General features: G+C 37.5%; 1 protein-coding gene across 5 annotated transcripts in view; it reads left to right on the forward strand.

Annotated features, from left to right (window-relative positions):
- Positions 1–17,887, forward strand: part of TAF2 (TATA-box binding protein associated factor 2) — a 93,395-nt gene that overhangs the window by 59,088 nt on the left and 16,420 nt on the right. For 3 of the 5 annotated variants that reach the window (XM_046012182.1, XM_046012155.1, XM_046012191.1), the window contains 4 exons: positions 8,980–9,209; positions 10,500–10,655; positions 11,143–11,248; positions 13,788–13,910. In XM_046012182.1, coding sequence (XP_045868138.1) covers positions 8,980–9,209; positions 10,500–10,655; positions 11,143–11,248; positions 13,788–13,910 — 615 coding nt within the window. Of the gene's footprint in view, positions 1–8,979; positions 9,210–10,499; positions 10,656–11,142; positions 11,249–13,787; positions 13,911–14,080; positions 16,241–17,887 lie in introns of those variants that run through there. The other 2 variants (XM_046012172.1, XM_046012163.1) reach the window with 2 other exon arrangements.

Raw genomic sequence — 17,887 nt, forward strand, 5'->3', positions numbered from 1 at the left:
CCACATGTCCAAAGAGCTATAAATATGGACCTGCAAAGTGTTACTGTTGTTATTTTTATTGCAGAAGGTTACAAAGAGTTGAGAAATAGGTCTTCTCATCTGGTTTCCCTCACCACCTGGTTCCCTTTCCCAGGGGGAACCAGTTTCCTGTGTGTCCTTTCACGAGCAGTGTGTGTTGTTACTGTTCTGCACAGTGGATACCATCACACTTTGAAGTCACTTTATCTGGGAGAGGTATTGCTCCTACATATCGGCTCCGGAACCAGTGGGATGAGGGTCAGGTCCCAGCTGAATGATTTATGAGGTGTGCCTTGTCTAAGCCTTTGTATCTCCGTTTATGAAATGGGGATGGCGCTGATTTCTGCCTCTGCAAACTGAAAACTCAGTGAGTTACTATCTGTAAAGCACGGTATCTAGTTCATATGAAGTGCCAGCAGTGGTGTTAAGCTAACAGAGTAATGATATCGTTATGCGTCTCATATACTTGAGCTGTTTGTAGTTCCTTTTTTGTAGGTCGTTCATACTCTTTGCCATTTCTATTAAATAATTTTTTGGTCTTTTCCAGTTGACTTGTAAATGTTGTATATACTTCAAGAAAATTTGCCGTATGGCTCTGATATGTTGAAATTGTAATACTAGTTTTGGTTTAAAATTCAATTAAAAGGTAAATTTATTTTACTTAAAGATAAACTGTTCCAGGTAGACGGTGAGAGAGCAGTTGCTATTCGTTCCAATATATATGTATGTTACTTTATCTGCTCTCTAGAGTATTAGAAAATAACTTATCCTGCTTATTATATTGGTGGCCACTTCTCTAAATCATAACTAAATACTGAGTTCTGATTCTTTTTAAACAATTATTTTATTTACTAGCATTGTGATGGTAAGTAATTGTATAACTCTGTCCCTCAGTTTCATAATCATAGTGCAGCACCCCAGGTAAAAGCACCATAGCAGGTATTAAATTGAAACACAGTAGTATGGCTCTTGTCCTCAAAGTATTCAGAAAATAATACATAAACCAGTTCCTACTGATAAACCTAAATTATTTTTCCAATGGTTTCCCTAATCCCTAGAAGAATGATTGCTGCTGTTTACATAATTTTTATATTTTGCTACTTGTGGTACCTTGAAGGGTGTTATGATTACTGTCATTTAGATCCGGGGGATGAATACACAAGTTTAGGAACTTAGAAAGGGTTGTTTAACAGTTAATATGTGGCACAAACTGTACTGTGTTGAATATATTCTTAACAAGATGCATGGTTCCATGACTGGGATGGGTTACAACTTTGAAGAAAGCATAGTAATGAAATAACCTCTTATCACCTTCTAGAGAAGATATCTTGAACAAAATAAATATGTGTTTAAGATTAATGGGACAATTTCTCTAAGACATTTGAAACCCATTGGAAAACTGTGGTTATATACATTCAAGCTCTGATTGATGTTTTAGTATTTAATTTTGATAGTGTTTAGTAGAAAGTACAGTTGTTGGTTGGATTTGGAATTCTCCATGGCAGTTCTCTAAACAGAACAGATCTTAGTTGTAAATAATTTATTGCTCAGCTCTTCAGAGTTATAAATAAATGGGAGTAGTATGAACAGTGGGAGTGGCATGAATAGTTGGGAATAGTTTTTTGGTTTTTTTTTTTAATGTTTTCAGAGGGACATTGGATATTAGGGAAGATTGGATAGAGGGTTGCTCATTTCCCTTCCACTCCTAAACCTTTGGGATACATGAATGAATCTGATCTAAGAAATCCCTTTTTTTGTTTATTTTTTATTTTTATTTTTTTGGGGGGTTTTATTTTTAAGCAATCTCTACACCCAGTGTAAGGCTCGAACTTAACATCCCCAGGATCAAGAGTCGTACAATCCCCTGACTGAGCCAGCCAGGCTCCCCATAATTTTTAAAGTGTCTTTTTTTAAAAATGACAACGTTAATATAATCATACTACAGAGTTTTATCTGAACCCAAACAGAAAATATTATATGATTTTATTACATCCCCACAATTAAGACTTAAGTATATTCGGCCTTTAGGGAAGAAAATTGTATATACATAGTTGTAGTTGAAATGAAGTATTAAAACAGCATTTTATCATGATAATTTTTCACATTACTATGTATCTTCTTACTTGTGATTGTTTTTAAGAAATGGTAGTGAGAATCTGCTTGTAACAAAAGGAGCCAGAACATCATCTCAGGCCCTAAATCTTACTGAAATCTGTCTGCCCCTCACTCCCTATTGTAACTTCTTGGTCATCTGGTCATTTGCGATAAATATACAGAGAACAAAAAACTGGACATATTATAGGGATTTAATTGTATTCATTTATTTCTGTCCTGTTCCGAAGTGGATTTGAGATATGTTGACTTTGCATAGTTAAAAAATTTGTTGAACCCATTTGAAACAGTATAGAGAGACGGTATCATAGCAGTTAAGAAAAGCTCATCTTAGAAGGTGGTCATCAGGTGTTTTTGAAGAATCAAAGTTTGCTTAGCTGGTTTCAGAAACTTCTCAATAAGAGAGTAATTGTGGTAGGATACATAGCATTAGGGTTTCAGAAATTGAAATTACTTTGAGAGTAAGACAAATGAACTAATTATATGAAATTATATTCATGCTCTTTTTTATTTCATATGTCATTAATATTAATAATACTCTTTTTAGAAATAAGCTACAAGTGGGGCTCTTGGAAACTTAGTCATTCTAATGGCCATATACCAGAAAGAAGGTTCCCAGACTTCTGCCTTGAGATCCCAGGGCTGCCTGGTCTCTGCTGTCTGCCCTGGCGTGTGGTAGCTCCACTCAGTCTTACGTTCTGGGTTGCTACTCTGTTTTTGTTGTGAAAACACTTACACATATATACACCTGTACATGTATGTACACATACATACAGATATTAGATATCTTACCCCTTTCCTTTGTTTAATTATCCCACATACTTTTTTTCACCCCCACATTTTGTTTTTAAGATTTTCAAAGCTTAGAAAAATTTTAAGAACAATACAGTGAATGACCATGTATTTTCATCTTGGTTCAGGAGTTACTAACTTTTTACCATACGTACTTTCTTTTCCTTCTCTTTCTTTGTGTATACATACCTCTTTTTTTCCCTGAATTGTTTGAAATCAAGTTGCATCATGATATTCTTCCCAAAATACTTTAGTATATGTTCCTAAGAATAAGGACATCCTCGAACCTATCCTCTGTATCAGTAACATGCCCTACTCCAGTGTAGATCTCGTATCCACATTTCCTCAGTTTTCTGCCAAAATGTCATTCTTGTTCTCATATACTTTTTAAAGAATAATGCTTCTCAGAAAGAGTAAACATTTTTTTTAAAGATTTTATTTATTTATTTGACAGACAGAGATCACAAGTAGGTGGAGAGGCAGGCAGAGAGAGAGAGAGGAGGAAGTAGGCTTCCCGCTGCCTGATGTGGGGCTTGATCCCAGGACTCTGGGATCATGACCTGAGCTGAAGGCAGAGGCTTTAACCTGCTGAGCCACCCAGGTGCCCCAAGAATAAACATTTTTAAGAGAAACCTCTTTCACATTGTATCGTTTTTGTCTCTAGTTGCTTAAGAATCTTAAATAAATAGGTTTATTTTCAATTAAAAGTATCACATTGTTCATAGGCAATTCTTTTTAAAGCTTCCAGTATTCATTTATCCACCATTTATTTCCTGAGCACCTCCAGTAGCCACTGTACTATGTTTTGTATGTACAAGAATTTAATACAAAGAGATAGTTGCCGAAATAAGGAGAAGAGCAAAGAACTCCAGAAACCTGAAAATAGAACCACGAACCCTGCCTGGAATGGCAGAATGTTTGTGGGGTGGTGATTTTTGGGCTAGCTCTTAAGGAGTGGAAGAGTTTGCCACAGGAGAAAGACGTTTTAGGTAAGAGAATTCTATTTAAAAAAAGTCTCAAGTTCTGAAAGGGTGTTTGGCAAACAGGGTTATCTGGAAAAATAGATTAGGATGCAGAAGTGAAGAGCCCTCAGAAGTTTGCATTTTATCCCATATATAGTGAGGAACAGGTGGAGTTGTGACCTGGCTCTCTTCTATTAGCTGTATATATATATATATTTCTTCCGCAGTGAAAGAAATGATTTTCCTTTTACAACATAAAAATGTTGTAAAATTCAGAACATTTGAGAATCCTAGCTTTTACAGCTTTATGTAAGATATTGGATTATAGACCAACATGACAATGATTTTCTTTTATGACAATTTTTTTAAAAGATTTTATTTATTTATTTGACAGAGAGAGATCACAAGTAGGCAGAGAGGCAGGCAGAGAGAGATGGGGGGAAGCAGACTCCCTGCTGAGCAGAGAGCCTGATGTCAGGCTCGATCCCAGGACCCCAAGACCATGACCTGAGCTGAAGGCAGAGGCTTTAACCCACTGCGCCACCCAGGCATCCCATGACAATTTTTAAAAATACATTTTTTTAAGATTTTATTTATTTATTTGACAGAGATCACAAATAGGCTGAGAGGCAGGCAGAGAGAGAGAAGGAAGTGGACTCTGCTCAGCAGAGAGCCCGATGTGGGTCTCGATCCCAGGACCTTGGGATCATGACCCGAGCCAAAAGCAGAGGCTTTAACTCACTGAGCCACCCAGGCCCCCTAAAAATACATTTAAAAATTAAGAACTTAGGACTTGGAGTTTTTCATTGGTGCTTTGCATTTTATTTAAAATGTAAGTACTTTCTCAAGTCTTACCTGATTAACAGTGTTTTTTCATTTCCCAAGATAAAGTCCTGCATTAGATTGTATGTCATCATGAAGGAAATCTTAGCCATTACTCCCCAAGTTGCTCTTCAGTGTTTGGCACAATACTGTGACAATGACGTGAGAGCATTTATGAAATTGTCCGGGACAATTGATGGCTGTTTACGTCATACTTTTTAGTGTTTGGAAGTGTACAGCTATACTCTAGGGGGTAGAACAGAAGCTTCTAATTCAAATTGTTCGGTGGAGTTTGCCGCGTTTTAGAGTAAGAAAATGGACAGTTTTGATATTAATGTCGGAAGATTTCAAAGTTGTGGCCTTCTGGTGTTCTCCCTGTAAACACTCTTTTTTTAGGAAGAAGAATGGTCAAGAAAATGAAAACACATTAATACATATTTTGTAGGAAATTTCATCCATGTACACACACATGGCTATGAGTGAAATTTTTGTACTTAGTGTAAAATGCAGTGGGAGAGCAGGATAGACCCGCCCTAGGGCACTTGTTATTTGCCTGACTCAGCTCTGCTCAGATTTCCAAGGTTCTTTCATCAATAAGAAATGCTGGGTTTCTTGAAAAATGTCCTAGAAACAGTGGCTTGCTTTCCTTCTCTTTTTAGCAGTGTTTTGGCTTGATCGGCTTTAGTAGCAATTACTTCAAAAACGAACAGATGCTCTTATAGTGTCAGAGTTGCCCTTTTGGGAGTTTGTCTTTAGAAACTTCGTAATTGGAGTAGACAACATCAGCACTGGGTGTCCCCCCTTCTTCATGAGTGTTGTTCTTCTGTTTCAGGCAAGCAAGGTGGGTCCCAGAGTGGAACCGCTAGTGAGGACAGGATGGGACCGCATATGACCTAAGAGGAGCAAATAACTGTACTGTCCATATATTATGAGCATTCCTTGCCGCCTCCGTGATTGGAGCCGTGTAAGCTAGAAGAGCGTCTTCAAAATGCTGTGACTGAGGGTAGAAGTCAGGAACTGTTTCAGGGCTTCTCATTAATGGAATTGATTGATTTGAAATCATAGAATTTTAACCTGAGGGGACCTTACGCATTATCTCAGATCTGTGTTCTCCTTTGAGGGCCCAGGCACCTGACTTGCCCAAGATCCCAGAGCCAGCAGGTCATTTAGCAGAAGCGTTTTCCCCAGTGTGCCTTTCAGCTTAGTTGCACTGTACATAAGGACAGCCACTTTCAGATTCTGTTCTGTGATTCTGGAGTGGAATAGAGCTTTTATTTTTTTTTCTCTTTTGTAATTTTATAGGAAGTACTCTTCTTCATCTTTTAGCTCCCTCTTACCAGCCCTACATTTTAATACATACACATCAGTTCTTTGAGGGAGGAAACACTATCAGTAATTTCCCTCAGGAACAAGACAGTATTCATTCCTCCATCCAAAAGAGGATGTACCAGAATCTTCAAAAAAACGAAACAAACCGCGGGGCACCTGGTTGGCTCAGTCGGTTAGGTGTCTGCCTTCGGCTCAGGTCATGATCTCAGGGTCCTGGGATGGAGCCGGGCGTTGGGCTCCCTGCTCGGCAGGTGATCTCCCTTTCCCTCTGCCCCTCCTCTCAGTCTTGTGCCCATGCATATGCTCTCCCTCCCTCCCATTCTCTGAAATAAATAAAATCTTAAAACCAGAAAGCCCACATAGGAATAAAAAGTATCAAAGTTCTTACTCTAGGGGTTCAGTGCATTTAGCAGCCTTCACTGTGCTGTCTAATCATCTTCAAGCTGACTTTGAAAAAAAACAAAACACCTTAGTTCATCAAAATGTACATTTTCCAATTGCTAATAATTTTTTTTAAAACTTAGGAATTCACACTCAATTGCCTGACTGGTTTTGATGTCATCTACAACGTAGTTCAGGATGGTTATTTGCAGCAGATGTAATTAGGTGATACCAATCTTCAAGGCTAAGTTTTCTTCCAGTGTAAATGTACCCTAAACTGTTCCAGTTTTCTTTGCTGATAAAATGCCTGAGGTTCACTCCTTTACTTGTGACGCCCATGAGTAGATAGTGCTCGCTGCTCTGGCAGGATTCCTTCCTTTCCTGCAGAGGTTTGAGCCCATCCAGGCTTCGTAATAAAAGCCTCAGGAATCCAATACCTGCCCTTTGTGGAACCTACGTGTGTAAAATGCTTCGAGGAGGAGAATAGTGGATGCCTACAAAAACTTAAGCAATGGTAGGCTATTAAAATGTTCAGATCTCCATATTCCACAGAAAGAAATGGATTTCCAGCGTAAAATCCTTACTCTTCAGTCCATACTGTTCTTGCCATGTCTCGTTTCTCTGTTGTTTTAATGGCCAAACCTTGTCCTCCTTAGGAGCTCTTGCCTTTCTTTTTCTTTTAACAATGTTATTTATCTGTCACCTTCTCACATAGTAGCAAAGTTGAAGATGTCTCAAACAGGGTTGATGTTAGCTGTTTCATGTGCATCATATACATCATGTGGGCATGTACATCAGACTTAGGCATGTAAGGTGCCTAGTCCAGTGTCGTATAAAGTATGAACTCTCCGAAATTATAATTCCTCCCATACGAATTTCCTTGGCGTAAAATTTATGTCATGTTTATTACCTATTGGAGTAAGTCTCATCAGAACCACTACATGACTGATGGCAGTTTATTTACTCATTCTAATATTTGTTGAAAACCATAAACTTAATATTTATGCTGTCTAAAATTTGCTGTAGCAACTTCTTTCCCTACATTATGGCCCTCCTTTGAAATCACAGTTCTTGATCAAAATTAAGTATTTGTAGGATTTTTCTTATCCAGAAGAATTTACATGTTACTTTTCATTTATTTTAAATGCTGTACTTCATTTTAAATTCTGCCTAGAAGCCATAGCAATTCTTCAACCGTAGGTGACAGATTTTGTCCTTTCAGTCAGTTCCATTTGATAGCAGTATCTTCCTGGAGGGCTCTTTTGAGGAAAAAAGGGAAAGTGGGAAAGAACTCTGGTATTGATTTGCTCTCTGATCTGCTATTATATGGGATAAGGTGTAATCTAAGATCAAAACCCTTATTTTGGAGATAAAAAAGACCGAGATTCATCAGAGAAATTGAAAGAACTTGCCTCTAGTCTCTCAATGACTTTAAACCGAATTTCTACACAGACAGTCTTCTGGTCAGTATGTTTTACCAGCTGTTGCTATCTGTGGGATTTGCTTTTTCCTTTAATTTTTATTTTTTAAACAAATACCTAGTAGAGCAACACAAATATAAAGGCATTTAGCAAAACATTTTCCTCCTCCTCAATAAAGTTTTGAATCATGTTATTTTAAGTAGTTGTAGGATTTCTTACCATATTTTAAACCTAAAAGTAATAACTTTGACAGGAGAATTTGTTTCAAGTAGTAGGGTTCATAAAGGCTCATGGTGTGCTGTCTTACTAATGGCTGTTGAAGAAGAAAATCCGACAAGATGAACAGAGAATGAATGAACGTGGAGTAGTTACCAAGGAGAAGGAATTAAAAGGAAGATTTAAAGCCAGAAAAAAAATACTGTTTGGGGAATATTAAATTTTTAGTGAATATCTAAGCATTTGCTAAGAAGAATGGTGTAATTGGGGGTACCTGGGTGGCTCAGTTGGTTAAGCATCTTACTCTTGCTTTCAGCTCAGGTCATGATCTCAGGGTCCTGAGATGGAGCCCCTGGTCAGACTCCACACTCAGTAGCGAGTCTGCTTCTCGCCCTCTGTCCCTCCCATTACTCAGGCACTCACTAGCACTCTCTCTAAAATAAATCTTAAAAAAAAAAAATGATATAATGATAACATTTTTTCCAGTTATAAAACTCATTAGTTTCATTCACTGATACTTACTGCTTCCAGGGGCACCTGGGTGGCTCAGTTGGTTAAGCCTTCCGACTCGATTTCAGCTCAGGTCATGATCTCAGGCTCATAAGATCGAGCCCCACGTGGGCTCCCCAGTCAGATTGAGATGCTCTCTCCCTCTCCCCCGCACCCCTGTACACATGTTTGTGCGGGCGCTAGCTCTCTCAAATATTTTTTTTTTTTTTTAAAGAAAAAAGCATTTACTGCTTCCATAACGATTTCTGAATATCTAAGTTAAGATGCGTCTTGAGAGTAGAGGGTTTGCCAGTGGAGCCTAGGTCATTAGATGGCCCCTTGAATCATAATCCTTTCCCCTTTGTAGGTTGTGGAGCAGTTAAAAATTTGTGGATAAATGTACATACTGACTGACTTCTTTATTATTTACTTCTTAGGAACTTCACATGACTGGAGGTTACGGTGTGGTGCTGTGGACTTGTATTTCACACTCTTTGGCCTCAGTAGACCTTCCTGCTTGCCCTTACCAGAGCTTGGGTTGGTTCTTAATCTAAAAGAGAAAAAAGCTGTCTTGAATCCGACCATAATTCCAGAGGCCATAGCAGGCAACCAAGAAGCTGCGATTAATCCAAGTAGTCATGCACAGCTAGTTGGATTTCCGAACCCTGTAAGAATCCCATGCATTATGGAAGATGTAATTTTATCATGGAGAGCTCTCTAGAGAGGAGAATGGCTTTTTTTGACTGGCGAATTTTAAAGCCATGAAGAGTTTCATGTGCCACTTAAAAAAAACGGCCAGCTGACAGTAGTTGAGAGCACTTTCCAGTTTAGAAAGTGCTCCCGACAAGTTGCACGGCTGCACGTGGCAAATGAGGTCCTGCCAGTCCCTTTTCCCCTTTTGTCACGACCTGGTATTTTTGTACTTCACTGTTGAATTTCTTCCTCAAGTAGTAGAAAATTAAAATGAATAGTTAATCTTATCTATATATGCTGTTGGCAAACTATTTGAACACAAGGGCCCTGACTTTGTGTTTTTGTTTTGTTTTGGTTTGGTTTTTTTGCTACTCTGTGTCATACCTAGCACAATTCTAAGCATATGATAAGTGCCTGGCAAATGCTTTTCGAATTACATATCAGTGAACGGTCAGGTAAATGAGTAAGCTGCTGATTTGGGAGGAGTTGATTCATTACATTTTTATTTATGTATGTGTGTCTGTGTTTGCCTTTTATAAAAGCTTTTATTTCTAGCTATGCATTAGAAAATTACCAGACTTTTGGAATCATTTTACTGTAATTCAAAGAAAGTTTTCCAGAAATGATTTTCATATGAATAACAAAATGTCCTTATTAACTCATGCTTCATTTTTCGCCAATATTTAGACCAGATTACTTGCCTGGCAATTCCCTACTGGTGTTTTGACACTTGAAAACTGAGATTCTCTTCATGCTAGTTAGTGATAATTATTTTAAATTTGTTTATTCACCTAGATTTTTTCTGGAATGGAGTTGTACGTATTTGTTGTAAATTTGAAATGTATCCTAGAGTTTGGGTTATGAAGAAGTAAGATGATCTTTCCATAGGAAAAAAAAGAGTCTCATTAATGTGCTCTTTCAAATCTGAATATTTACAAAGTTGTAGAAATAAATATGTTTCTAATTCTTGCCCATTTATGTTAACTTATTCACATTCATTCTTGGAGCCTTCAGAAGAGGAGGAAATGATACCAAAAGATACATTCTTTTGGGAAAGCTCTAAAAGTTCGCTTATATACCTCCCACCTCCGCCCAAAAAGACCAGCAGACAGGAAAAGGTGAAGTTTATTTTAAGCCCATTGCTGATAATTTTTAGGCACTGGGCATGTTCTAATCTGCATGGTTGCTGTAGCTATTAGTGTTCAGCTATAATATGAGCTACTTGTCTTCAGAAATCTAATTTTGATCTTGAATATTGCCGCAGGAAGATGATCACCTTGCCAAGGAAGCAACATGTAATATGTCAGCTCATCAGCAGGGAGTGAAGAGGAAGGCTGATACACCACTGGGGTCCCCACTAGAACCTGGTCAAATACTGGAGAAGAATGAGGATAGCAGTAAAGTCAAACTCAAAATCAGAGTAAGAAATACAGGTTCAACCTGTATTAATAGTGTAGGATATTCACCTTCTTGTAAATCTTTTTGAATACTTCCAATGGTTTTTCCTTAGCAGGAACAGATGGGGCAGACTGAATCATAAAAGAACCCAAATGTCCATTTAAGATCTTCCATCTGATTATTTAACTTCTATTATCACATACTTCTTCTCTGTTTTGGGGGAGGAACTATGTGTGTGTTGTCTACCATGGCTCACTCCCTCTCCCTACAACATAGGAGTAGATTTTAGTTGCTGTTTCATTTCCAGTAATATCCATTCAGCTTCTTTTAGAGGCTGGCCCACTTAATTTTTTCTTACTTATAGTACTTTTTGAGAAAAAGATTACTTTTCCTTTAAAGATGTGGGGGTATGTTCTGTGGCCTCTCTGCTTCCTTTCCTAAGAGCTAAGATCCAAAAGTAAAGCGATGTAATAGCTCTTTTTCTCCTTTGTTTTGTGTGTGTGTTTTAGTTTTCAAATTCTCAAGATGAGGAGGAAATTGACATGGACACAGTTCATGATAGCCAGGCATTCATTTCCCATCATTTGAACATGCTTGAAAGGCCATCGACTCCAGGTAGGACTGGTGTACAGTAATCAGGAGGTGATGAAGAGAGTTCTCTTGGTACTGCTGTTCTAAGACCTCTTGCTTTATTTACAAGTGAACAGCTATAAAGTTGAAAAGTAGATAGTATCAAATACTAGATTGTAACAGATTATAATGCATATTAGCAAAGGAATAAGTTTGTTTAAAGGATTTTTAAAGGATTTTTTAAAATTATGTTTCATTTTGGTCCTTTTTAAGTATTTGGCATACTTCTGGATTTGTATTTTTTTAAAAAATTCATTCAACAGTTCTACCAGTAGCGTTAAGGGTTCCCCCCAACCTTTTTTTTTTTTTAAAGTTGACTTAATTTCAAAATAAAATACCAGATCTATTTTCTTTTTAATAATGTAATCATAATTTTAAACTTTGACTGAAGCAATGCCTCCCATAACACAGCTTTCTCTTTTTGCCTGCCTAAAGATTTTTGCACGTATTTCTCAAACATCATAATCTTTCCTTTTGAAAATAGTACCTGAGACAGTATTGGGTTGATAGACTATAATGTACCTTATTTTTCTGTGTTGGTAGGTGTTTAGGTTGTTTCAAGTATTTTTTTTTTTTTTATTGTAGGTAATTCTGCGCTGAATATCTTCATACAAAAGCTTTTGTTTCTTTATATTCTTTGGATAAATTTCCCAAAATATATTATTGGTGAAAAGATTAGTTTTAACTGTATTGTGAGATACTTACCTTCAGAAGATTTTCACAGTTCTTGATATATTGGGCCGTAGTGTTTTTTGAAGAGTAAATATCTAGTTTATGTTATCACCATTTTATAACTTTCAGGGATAAAGCATTGATGTAACTTGCATGTAAGGTATGAAATACAGTAATAAAACAAATACCGGTGAACCTACTCTCCACTCTCACCTGCATCTTGGGCTCCATGCCAGGGTCATTCCCTCTGTGCCTCTTTCTGGTTCTGTTCACCTGCTTTTGCACTAGAAGGAAAGACTATCTTCAGTTTCCTTTTTTTACTTTTTCTTAATCATTCTGTTGCTTTTCTTTATAGTGTGCCACATAAATACAGGATTTCCTTGCACTTGTTTTTTTAATTTTATGAAAATGGTATGATACCAATGTGACTTAACTTTTTTCAGTCAACATTATGCTTCTAAAATCACCCATGTTGATATGTAAGATGGAATTTATTAATTTTCATTTATCCTTTATCATTTTTGTATGCCCAGTACTGTTTTGTTACCACTGTAATAACTTAAAAGATACTTGTTAATTAATTATAAATGATAAATCAAGTTTAGTTTACTTTTTTTTTTTAAAATAATCTCTAGGCCCAATGTGGGCTTGAATTCAGTGATACCAAGATCAAGAGTCACATGCTTTATTGACTGAGCCAGCCAGGCACCTTCAAGTTTACTTTATAATGCATTTTTTTTTTTTTTGAAATATGAGTATTTTTCTTTTCTTTTCTTTTTTTTCTGGGTACTGTTCCTTTTTTCTTTTTATTGGAAAAAAGCGAAGTATTTATTTATACTCCATACTTGTTATCTTTTTATGACCTTTATGTTTGAATGATATTTTTTCTTTTTTCTTCTTGTTTTTCTTCCTTTCTTTGAAACGTGCTATATTTGTGCAAAGGCCTCCTTACTTACCTTGGTCTGCTTTTTATTAAATTTTAGTTTTGAGATATAAATTATTTTTCACTATTTAGTGATCTGAAATAAGCTAGTAGAATTTGAGAACTGACTTCAGGTAGAATATGAGCCTGAGATACATTTGAAAACTGAAAGGTCATGAATTCTTAGACTTTTCTGATTTAAGAGATCTTAACAACTATTTATCTGTTCAATCCATTTTATTATAAATAAGTAAACTTAAGAGAGAAGTATGAGGTCACTTGCCCTAAATGATGCACTCAGGTGTCAGCTGAGGTCTAGACTCATAGCCGGCTCAGCTCTAGACTGACCTTAGAACGTTTCCAAGTGACAAATGAAGGACTTGAGACACGATGAGATAATGTCTCACCTGGATTATCTAATTTGTTGATAATTTGGAATCAGAGCCAAGGTCTCCTGATAGCTCCTCCCGTGCTGTCCACATCATGCCATTAAAACCTTTCCTGTTTGAAATGTCTTCCGTACCCCCTACATTATTTTTACCTTTTTGTTGAGTAAATATTACAATGGATTTATCAGCAAATTTTCAGGGGAGCAAAGAAACTTGACTCTATGCAAAATTCCACACACGTAATATAAAATACGGTTTCCACCTCAAATATAGAATCCACTTTATGTATTTCACAGGCCAGTCACACTTTACTGTCTTTCTTGAGTATGTGTTGTACTTCGACTTAAGCATATAGGAACCAGACGAAGGAGTAAAATCAAATGGGATCTTTAGTAGTTAGGAGTATTATTTTTATTATTAGACTTCTACTATTGAACTGGTTCTGATTTTAAGGTTAACTGATAAAAACAGGTCAGGCTTTTTTCTTCTGTTAGTAAACCAAGAAATAAATACCTCTTTTCCCTTTTCCTTGGCATTCTAGGGCTCTCTAAATACCGGCCAGCCAGCTCCCGATCTGCTTTAATACCCCAGCACTCATCAAGCTGCGATGGCACACCTGCCACAAAACCCCAGTGGAGTATGGAACTTGCACGGAAGGGAACAGGTAAAATTACTATTAATATTATTATTTTGCTCAGGAACAAAGCTACAAACTTTGCAGAGTTTATCAACTTAAAAAAATACATAAAAATTCAGATCTAGGGACTTGCTTTTCTTGCAACACATTGACTTTGTTTTATCTAACATAAAGAATATTTTATTTAATTTATTTAGTTTTAAGTAGGCTCTGGACCCAGCTTGGAGCCCAACGTGGGGCTTGAACTCACGACCCTGAGATCAAGACCTAAGCTGAGCTGGACATTTAACCAACTGAGCCACCCAGGCGCCCCTAAGAATATTCTAGACTGGACTTTTTACTATTTGAAAATAGCGCATTCCTATTATATAAAACTTGGAAGTGAGAAAAGAGTTGAAAGGAGAAAAAAAAATCATCCCTCATTTTACCATTTAAAAATACCCATTATTGCTCTTTTCTTGCAGTGATTTTTCTTAGACTATTATAACATTAAAAATGCCAGCGCCAGTAGACACCATCAGATCTGCACCTTTCACATACTTTTGAAAAATGCGAAAGTCAACCACTTATTTCTCCTTTCCTCTCGCCCTGAAAATTTTACAATTGTTCACCCATAGTCAGTCCTGAAGACTAGATGCCATACTATAAAACTAGGATGTCCTGTCTTTTCAGTTATTAAATACTGATTGGGTTTAAGTTTATGAAAAATAATTCAGTTCACATGTGTCTTTTACCTGTTCTATTTTACATTGTCTTCCGCTACTATGTTCTTAGTTGCTTACCAAAAAAAAAAAAGAGATGGTAATCTAGACAACGAGTAAGCATTCAGTGCTGTTGAGCAAAGATTCAGTCCTCAAGTTTTGGAGGAACAAGGAGTGAAAAACAGGATACATAAGCAAAATTATTTTTAAAGAATAGTTTTCCAAAAGTCATTAGTCAGATTTTAAGATTCTACCAGATGGATTTTGCTTACATAAACCATGTTTTTATGATACAAACAAAAGAGTAACTGTTTATTGATTTGAGGAGCTGAAGGATCAACTGTGATTAATTCAAACCAAAGCAACATCTCAGAATATGCTGGTATTGAGACCCCAGACTGTTGCTTTCTTATATCTCTCTGTGTGCTGCTCTATGCATTTACTCAAATAGATTCATACAGAATTTATTTCAGGAGGAAATCAGCTGGAGACCTTATCACTTCCTTTGATAAATGAATTTTGACTTTTCTTGGCCTTGGCAATTTTGTATTCTCTTGGTTTTATTTTTTTATTTTGGTTAATTTTGCTTTATTACCATTTTACTTATTAAAATTTTACTATACATGAAAAATTTCCCACATCTTTAAAAACATTAGAGCTCAAGGTGTTTCAGACCTTTTGATATAGTTTGAGAGTGATGCTTCTGCCTGTTGCATGAATTCCTATTCCAGAGAAGAATCCGAGTATGTTTGGTTTTTCTTTGTGATGTGGCACACTAACACCTTTTTGTGCCCACTGATGTGCCTTTGTATCATAGTGTCAAATCGCTTTAAAAAACCCATCTTTACTTTTTTGTGGAATCTCACTTTACTAGGTCTTATAGCTCTCATGACATCATGTGGGAAGATTAGGAAGCGGATATGCAGGGCTAATGCTGGGAAATAGGAAAGTACTAAAATGTTAATTTTGGTTGCTAGGACCCTTTTATGACATGAAGCAACATGTATACCAGTATATTATTTGGACTGATCTGTAAACCTTAATTGTGAATATATTTTTAATGTGCTTTTGTAATTTTCTTTAAATGTCTTTAGGCTATTTGGTACCCTGTGGCCAGTGAGCAAGTCTTAAAGTTCAGTAGTGATCTTATGAGAATTTAGAAAACCTTCATTTTACAAATGGTAGTGTTCCTGAAGATTATCTGTACATATATTTATTTTGGAATTTTAAGTGTAGTTTTGCCATAGACACATTGTTACATTTGATAGGTAACTCCCAAACTAGCCTACAAAGTTAGAATCCCTTTTAACTTACACCATACGTGAAGAATAAAAGTGTCAGACTTAGCCACTAGTGTAACAATGTTTTTGATAGAAGGGGCACTTAGAGCTCCATCTTTTGGGATGTTAGAAGCACAGCTTCAGTCCAACTCAAAGTTGGCAGTAAAACAGGAACTTCCTCTCTTCCTGCCTCCCAGAAGGAGCCAGGGTCCCTTGCGGTGGTAGCTAGACTGGCCCTGGGTTGTGAGTGGAGGGCTGAGAAGAGGAGGCGTAGAACTACTGTAAGTAAGGGAAGCAGTGACCTCTCTTCATTCTCTAAGGGAGTCTAGATTAGAGGTCACAAGTGACCCTTATTTGGAGCCTTCCTCAGCACTTCCAACTGAGGCATCTTTTTTTTTTTTTTTTAAGATTTTATTTGTTTTTTTGACAGAGAAAGAGGGAACACAAGCAGGGGTAGTGGGAGAGGGAGAAGCAGGCATCCCGCACAGCAGGGAGCCTGACGTGGGCCTGATCCCAGGACCCTGGGACCATGACCCAAGCTGAAGACAGATGCCTAATGACTAAGCCACCCAGGTGCCCCCAACTGAGGCATCTTTTACTTGGTCTGTAGAAGTCTTGGAGAAATTTTTGAAGTAGTTTACTAAAAAGAGATTACACATAAAAATCTGGATTTCTGGCTACTCGGAAAAGGGTTAACTGAGAGGTCCTCTTAGGCTGGCATGTGCCTTCCATTTTGTGTTGTGCTTGGAATAGTGCTTACTCATTTATGCTGTCTCGTTCGGTCCAAGGCTTATGAGACTGGGCGCCCTGCTTCTCTGGGATGAATTCTGAGATGGCTCCCTTCGGGCCAACAAACCAATGATAATTGAGAACTGGCATGTGTTGCAGATGTCATCTGGTGGGGGGATAGAAAACGAATGGGGCTGTAGGTAAAATAAAGAAGAGGTGGAAACTTTTAAGTGGTGAAGAGGTCATAGTTTCCGGTTTGTTCTTTTTTCCCTCCAGTTTTCTCATTCCTTGCTTATGATAGAAGAATATTTTAGGGATGACATGTGTGACAGGTTAAGACATTTGGGTGTAAGAAAAGAGAAGTGGCAGGGATATTTTCCTTCCTTCCTTTACTGTTACCTACCCCCAGCCCCGGCCAGCCCCTCCCCAGAGGCCTTATAGCCTCCCAGGTTTTCTCCACCACCGCAGCCGTGATGCCCCACGCAGCCCATCTGTCTTCCAGGTTGCTGGGAGGCTTGTGGTGATGAAGCACAGAGGAGTGACAGGCACAGGGGCAGAGGGAAATCCCTAGTGGTTTCTGTGGGGAAGAAAGGAAGGAGAGTTCCTGTAATTTTGCCTAGCTAGGACTCCTGTGTTGTGTAACACCTAGCATAAGTCAAGAAAAGCACTGTTGTAGTGCATGAACTCTTTCCCACGATAAAGATACATACATATCTTGAGAGTACTGGTTCTTTCTTTTGAAACACTAATACAAAAAACAGACTTTGGGTTTTTTAACTTAAATTTTAAAATTTACTTACTTTATTTATTACAGTGATCTAACGAATCCAAAGACTAGACTTCATACTTTTCCTAATAAAAACTGCAGGTTTTGTGTTAAGTTTAAACATATACCTAATGTAAATGAATTTAAGAGAATTAGCAGGTTACTGACTGTTATTAACACTTTAATCAAATGGGCTGTGAAGCTTCTACATTGGCCCTATATTAAGTACTGCCTTGGTTTATTTTGCATTTGTTAAATTGACTGCAGCTAAAATCCTTATCCATAGTGCATTTTACTAGATCTCTAGGAAAGATTTAATGTTGAGTGAAACAACAAAACAGAGCATTGGTGGGCACCTAGGTGACTTAGTCGTTAAGTGTCTGCCTTTGGCTCAGCTCATAATGCCAGGGTCTTGGGACAGAGCCCCACATTGGGCTCCCTGCTGAGCAGGAAGCCTGCTTCTCCCTCCTCCACTCCCCTGTGCTTGTGTTCCCTCTCTCTCTGTCTCTCTCTGTCAAATAAGTTAAA

This window comes from Meles meles, chromosome 1 (genome assembly GCF_922984935.1).
Source record: "Meles meles chromosome 1, mMelMel3.1 paternal haplotype, whole genome shotgun sequence".
NCBI classification, from domain to species: domain Eukaryota; kingdom Metazoa; phylum Chordata; class Mammalia; order Carnivora; family Mustelidae; genus Meles; species Meles meles.